This window comes from Myotis davidii, unplaced genomic scaffold, assembly GCF_000327345.1.
Source record: "Myotis davidii unplaced genomic scaffold, ASM32734v1 scaffold616, whole genome shotgun sequence".
Taxonomy (NCBI): domain Eukaryota; kingdom Metazoa; phylum Chordata; class Mammalia; order Chiroptera; family Vespertilionidae; genus Myotis; species Myotis davidii.
The window spans coordinates 3559271-3566617 of NW_006291965.1; the positions used below are offsets into that span (position 1 = coordinate 3559271).

General features: G+C 47.8%; 1 protein-coding gene across 1 annotated transcript in view; it reads right to left on the reverse strand.

Annotated features, from left to right (window-relative positions):
- Positions 1 to 6265: 6265 nt before the first annotated feature.
- LOC102755381 (forkhead box protein D4-like 1) overlaps positions 6266 to 7347 on the reverse strand; it is a 1300-nt gene continuing 218 nt past the window's right edge. Inside the window, exon 2 of the mRNA XM_006765308.1 lies at positions 6266 to 7318. Coding sequence (XP_006765371.1) covers positions 6266 to 7318 — 1053 coding nt within the window. The remainder of the gene's footprint in view (positions 7319 to 7347) is intronic.

The window sequence follows — 7347 nt, forward strand, 5'->3', positions numbered from 1 at the left end:
ATCATTGATCTGCTGCCTCCTGCACGCCCCCTACTGGAGATCAAGCCAACAACCCAGGTATGTGCTCTTACCAGAATCAACCAGGGGCCCTCCAGTCCGCAGGCCTATGCTCTACCCACTAAACCAAACCAGCTAGGGTTCTGTCCAGTTTAAGTTCTTTCATATCCTGAGTCCCTTTAATTTGGGGTTATCCTAAAATGATTTTTCTTCTCATGAGCACAGAATGTGTAATTACCCTACCTCTGACCCTAACTGAATGTTTTTACATTTTACTTTTTCATTTAAAATTAAATATATAAACAATATTATATTGTTTCATTAAAAATAATATAAACCTAAAATTCTGAAACACTTAATGTCTTTGGAACTTCAACTAAAAATGTTAAGGTATAAAGAGCTTCATTTCTGCCAAAATAAGACTAGATTTAAATCTTTAGATGAAATATTTGTTTGGTAATTCTATATTTCTATAACTACATGGAAATAGCAACCTAGTCTTAAAAGTTGTAAGAAAATATTATATTTACATTTAGGAAAATTTCACATAAGCTTTCCCAGAACCATGCTTACCTTAATAAAAATTTATTTTCACAATAGCTGACTCTTTGAACAGGGACATTTGCTAATATTCAAAAGTTTAAAATAACCTTATCCCTGGAAATATCTTACCATAAAAATAATGACTGTAACCACAAAATCCAAAACGCCAAATTCTTCCAGTTTTTTCAACAACAACAAAAATGTCTTTTTTTTTATTTAAAAAGAGAGAGAGAGTATTGGAGAGAAACCTAAGCTAGACATAAGAGAACATATCGACCAAATGTAATGTGTGGACCTTATTTGGATTCTAATTCAAACCAATCAACTAAACAAAAAAAAAGTTTTGAGGGGACTTTTCCCCCTCCCCACATGGGAGTCTGTACTTGTTCTTCAATAAATTTCCACCTTTACTATTAAAAAAAAAGTTTTGAGACAATTGAGGATATTTAAACATTGCATGGATAAATCGATGCTGTTAATGAATTATTTAGGTGTGATGATAGTGTTGTGGTTACATTGATGGAATTCTTGTCTTTTGGAGAAATGTTCAAAAATATCTGTGCATAAAATGATAGAATATCTGGGATTTGATTCAAAATAATCCAGTGGGGAGAGGACTGTCAGAGTAAAGATGAAAACAGGTTGGCCTAGCTGACTGGTACATAGAGGTTAATTATACTAATCTCTCTAGCTTTGTATGTTTGGAAGTTTCCATTATTTATTTTTTTAAAAAAAGGGCTTAATATTCAGGAAAAAAATAAATACTGCTTGAAATGTAGCACAATATCTTTCATACAAGAGTTGTCTTGGATAACACAATAGTAGTCACCTTAATCTGAAGAACTATTGGTCATAAATATAACTTTAAATATAGACATAGCCATAGGTAGCAAAATTACAGAATGTGAAGAAAATAAAATCTCTTGTGCTTAATTTAATCTCATTGTTCTCTGCTTAAACTTAGGAACAGAAACTGCTTCACTAGCTAAATAACTCATAACTATCCCCCAATATTCTTAATGACTGACTTCAATAAACATTCCTGCATTCTAAGAACAAATAAGAAGATAAAGTTTACATTCATATTTATTTTGTATGCATTCATTTTAACATATATACCTAGATTATATTAAGGTAGTTAAGCAACAGGGAACTGGTGTTGAATTGAATTTCAGACTGGATTCTCAAATCCTTTTTTTTTTTTTTCTCTCCAGTTAATTTTCTGGGTTGTTTTTTTGGGGAAAACAGGGGCAAATTTTGGTAGTATTATCTATCATCTATTTAAGTTGTTTAACCTAGTGATGTATGTGGAATCAATAAACACTTAAAATACATTTAAATAATTTTACTGCTGATATGAAAAAGCGGCCATTAAGACTAAACTATTTTTGTAGAAATTACAAGAAGGTGACATTCGCAATTAGAGATTGCAATTTAGATAGGAATCAGATGTTAATGTGGGAGACATTTTTGAACATTTTTCCTAAATACGGGGGTAATGAGAGCTATGAGTTCCTCACACTTCCAATAAAATGTGGTGACATTCTGGTGAAAATCTTAGAAGATGGGATTTGCTTTATCTCACTCCCAGCCTGGTTAGTTTTTATGGCAGTTTTGATTCTAGTCTTTTCCTCATAGTTCTGCTGCTTCTCTGGATTTTCTACCGTCTGTTACTGCATTCCAGCCCAAGTAAGAGCGTGTGGGTTAGGCCGATGGGAGCGGAGAATGGTTCCTGAATCCCTGGCTACACTCCCACGGATAAGCAAGTACTAAAGGTTTTGCATACAGGATCTGGGTGCTTAGAATGTCACCGCCCTGCCAGACTGCACCTGCACGGGGCACACTGGCACCTACAGCCACCTAGGCTCCAGACGCCCTCTCTCCTTCTCAATAGGGGCCACCACCTCGCCTCCCATTCCCCTGGGCCCCTCCCCTCCCACCTCACCTGACCTGCAGGCTGCGGCTCCAGAGGCTCGGCGTCCTCACCCCTCCCTCCCTCTCCCAGGCCACCACCGCCCCGTAACTAGGGCGCATCACAACCCTTCACGTCGTCGGGATCCAGTGCCCCGCGCGGGGAAAGAGAACGACAGTCCTGCCGGGGAGGAAGAACACCCTCGGGACTAACTCCTCCCTGGCGACGTTGCCTTAGGTGGAGTCCTCGAGTGCCACCAGGGCCGGTGGTGGCCCGGTCCTGCCCTCCCAGTGACCTTCCCTGGGAAGCGCGCCGCAGAGCCCGAGGCGAAAGACGGAACTGGCGGCGCGCGTCCCGGCGCCTCTGGCTTGCGGCCCCTGCGACCAAGGAAGGCCCGGTCCGGAGCAAGTCGCGAGCACCCGTGGGGTTGTGGTTAAAACACCAGACAGGGCCGGGCACCGCTGCCCAAGAAGGGACCTCGGAGAGTCGTTAAATTTCTCTAAGTCACATATGTCTTAGCTGTATAATGGGGATTCCATAGAGTCATTTGGGTGCTGGCAGGGTTAAAGGTGGAATCCAGCATCTTGCAGAGAGAGGAGGAGATGAAGGTTGCCCGCTGAGGTTACTCTTCATCGGGGGCAGGACCAGAGAGACAGTCTCTCCTTCAGGTTTCCCTCTGGCTCTCGCCCCAACCCCTCTGCGCCCCCGCCCTTCCGCAGTTCTGGACACATCCAGCTTTCTGGCCTCAAGATGAGTCCAAGGGTCAAGAACGACCCCTGATCATGGATCCTATTGCGCAGCTCGGGAGCGGCGCAGCCTGCTCGCCAGCATTTTAAACGTACCCCGCGCTCTTGCCCAAGATCGGGGCCAGAGGCCAGCACAGGGTGGACAGAGGCCCAGGACTCAGAAGGTGCCAGACGCCCCTGCGCAGAACCATCGGGATCCAGAGCATCTGCCTCTTGTTCTGCCTGGCCCCGGACGCGGCCGGGCCTGATCCCGCGCCGAGCACCGGACACCCGGTCCCCATTCCGCCCCCAACTCTCCCTGCCTTGGGGGCTGTGGTGCCACCTCCACTCCCGGGACGCGCCAGCCCTGCCAGCAGCGGGGGGGCTTGGCAAGTTCTGCGCGTTTGTGGGGTTTCGCGCGGGCCCAGCTTCAGGCTGACCTCCCCACGCGGTCGCCACGATCCCGGCAGGTGGGTCCAAAGCGCCACGTTCAGGTGGAGAACTATGTGTAACTACTCTTCCACTGAGTCGATGTTTTTCCTGAAAATTCATCGTTCGATATAGTTTCATTAGGTAACAATTAGGAGCTTGGGGGTCGGCTTGGGCCCAATTCTCATCCATAGTCACCCGTGTTGGTGGCTGGCTTGGAGCAAAGGCGGGGAAGAGAACTCCTCGGCGGTGTCTCCTGCGAGGAGTGGGTAGCGCTGGGAGAGGCTCTGCCAGGCGCTCCGAGGACATTTGGTGACCTATTCAAATGAATGACTGGGTGCAGGCCTGGAGATGTTTCCGCCAAAGGCCAGGGAGGGTTGGAATGTGAACCACCAGAGACCTGACAGGAAAATGGGTTCCCTTTACTCTTCGCTTGTTTCCAAACTCTTCGGTTGGCCCAGTGTGCAGAATTTGCTAAAAGGATCTTAAAGCTGAAGTGCTGAGAGTCAGACAGGCTGAGTTCAAAGCCTCCATGGAGGTAGTGAAGACATGGGGGAGGGGGAGGGGGAGACGTGGGAAGGAGAGGGGGAAGGGAGGAGGGAAGTGGGAGATATCTATAATGCTATCAACAATAAAAAGTATAAAAAACAATTATACTATCTACTTTAATACATAAATTTGAAATGATATTATTTCCAAAAGTCTTTATATTATGATTTTGTTTTATGTAAAGGACTATTTTCATTCTTCGAATTATGTTGGGTGTAATTAGCTATCTATATCCCACAGGATATGGTGGGGTTCATAGATATGATATAAAGTCTCTAAATTTTCATTTTAAAAAACACAAGGAGGGAGAAGTGGATGAAAGAGGAGGAGGTTAGGGGAGGGACTGCCTGCAGCCCCAGGATAGGGGCCTATGTAGGGCAGGGGTGTTGCTTGCCATACAAGCAAAGGTTGCAGGTGCAGAGCCAGAGAGTGCAATCTGAAGTTCTGTGTCCCAGTGGCTACCAAGGGTTTGGCTTGGGAACTTTCCAGAAAGTCCCTGAAACCGATCTACCAAGCCCGGAGAAGGTAGGGATTGCTGGCAGAACATGCCAAAGAAGTTCTGAGGGATGGGGTGGAAATGAGGAGCTGGAGTAAAAGTCACCCATTAAAAGGCTGTAAAAAAGTGTCTCTTTGGAGCCCCTCCCTCCTGTAATGAGAAATTCATAGCTGCGCCTGGGGAGTAGCTGAGGGCCAATGACCTTCTTCACACTCACAGAGTGACTTTTTCCTAAGCCGCCTGGAAAGCAATTCTTGTGAGGGGGAAAAAGAGAGAGTCTGCTTAGCGACAGGAGAGCTGCAGGAGAAATTTGGTCTCTCTGGCAGGAATATTTCATGATGGACATTTGGGTCTTCTTTCCCTCCACCCAGTCACCTGAAGCCCAATACAGTGAAATCTTTCTGGTTGCAAAATCCTTTAAGAAATTAACTCTTTTTGAAACAAAAAGAAGTTACTTTCTGTTCTAAAGAAAGAAAATAGGAGCCCTTAGAAGGCACTTGCCTAGAGAGAGAATTTTTTTTTAATTGTAAATGTCCAGGACATGAATGCTTATTTGATACATTATATACTTTTTCTTTGGGCCCTGTTTTTTAAGTTCTAATGCTTTTTTTTTTTTAAATGGCTTCACTCCCCAAACTGCCCCCCCACCTTCCACCCCCCCACAAGTAAATGTTAGCCATTACCTTCCACATTGATTTCAAATAGTCCTCCAACTTATTCTGGAGAAAAATCAACATCTTTAGGAAGATAAAAAAATACATAGACTATATTTAGATTTCCTCCAATTCTTTTATTCTATAGGTTTTATACATATTAAATTCCATAGTTCAAAAGACAGGACTTTTTCAACTTCAAATATTCTTAAGTTTTAAAAGCCATTTTAAAATGGGTTGTTTCTGATGTCTATAATGAATAAGAATTGTAAAACTAAATTGTTTGTTGGGAGGAAAGAACTAGATTTTAAAAAGAAGTTCCATAAAATAGACGATGTTGTGTAATGATTTAGCACTTTATTTAGTCTACACAGCTAGGTTTACTTTAAACACCTCTCCATGGAAGTTGGCACATCCGACACACAGATCAGAAATAAATGCTCTGAAATTGAAATTCTACTTATATTACACATGGGTTTCAGAAAGACATAAAGGACATGAGCACATTGTACTGGACTTGGGAATAATACTTGCAGTTCCTAGGGGGTGAAGAAGGGGAAAACATGGTGTGCATTGGACATTGTATCTTTGTTTTTCTTTTCATATCAGAACAAAATACCCCACTCACATTCATAGTTCCTCTGGAAATGTGCAAACCAGAAAAGTCCTGGAAGCCACCAGGGGAGGCTGGGAAAGAAAAGGCGAAAATCGATGCCATAGGAAGTTTGCGTTCAGGTTAAGGGAACAGTAGCCGACCTTTCCTCTGTAAGTATTTCGCAGCGAACGGAAATTGGTGGCTACTTTGCCGCGGGATACTAATGCATACACCTGGTCCTGGCTGTGCAAGGTGGAGTACCCGAGGTCAAGCAGCAGGGAGAGCGAGACCTGGGTCTCTCTGCCCTCTAGTTTGGTTCCAGGTTCGCCCCTCGGAGTTGGCGCCAGGGCAGGAGGCGGGTGCTACTCAAAATGTGGGCGAGGTCCCCTCTCCGCAGGACATCTGCCTGGAGCCCTCCGAACCCGGCTGACGCCCCAGCAGCGCCACAGCGGCAGGCAGGTGCCGGCCCAGCAGCGCGCCTTTGCTGGCACAGTCTTGGTGCTGCTGCTGCGGCTGCAACATCCTCCGGGCAGTGGATGCGGCCGCGGACACGGGGAGCCAGGGGGCGGCAGCCTGGGTGTGCAACAGGCAGGGCGGGCGCTGCAGCAGGTGACAGTAGCCCCACGGGGTCCGGGACAGATTCTGCGCGGTCGCTGTACCCCCTCCTCGGCCCCCTTGCATGATACTCTCGATGCTGAAGGAGGGGCATCCGCCGACCTGTCTCAATGCCAGCCCCTTGCCCCCCTCCCAAGGCTGGAAGCCCAGTGGGGGCTGCAGTGCTGCAAGGGCAGCGCCGGGGGTCACCAGGTCCCCGCCTTGCACTTTCCTTGGCGCCTCAGAGTAGACAGGGGCGGACAGCAGCAGGTAGCGAAGGGGATGAGGGTGCAGCAGAGCGCACGGGCGGCTCCGGGGGGCGGCGGCAGGGCAGGCCCCCGGGACGGGCTGCGGTGGGGCCGGGGACCCAGGCAGCAGGCTGGGGTAGGGACCGTGCAGGGTAGCGGGCACTACGGGGAGGGGGAAGGGGTGAGGCAGGTGGGCTCCCGGGGGCTGGTGGTGGCGCTTGAAGCGCTTCCTGCGCCGAAGGAAGCTGCCGTTGTCGAACATGTCCTTGGAGGCGGGGTCCAGGCTCCAGTAGTTGCCCTTGCCCGGGTGGCCGGGCTCCCGGGGGATCTTGACGAAGCAGTCGTTGAGGGAGAGGTTGTGGCGGATGCTGTTCTGCCAGGCGGGGAACTTGCGGCGGTAGTAGGGGAAGCGGCCGCTGATGAAGGCGCAGATGCCGCTTAGCGTGAGGCGCTTGTGTGGGCTCTGCAGGATGGCCATGGTGATGAGCGCGATGTAGGAGTAGGGGGGCTTCGCGGGCTGAGGGGCGTCCCCAGAGGGCGCCGCAGAACCGGTCGAGGCGCTGAACTTGGTGCCAAACTCCGGGGAGTCCCTTGGGCAACCGCGGC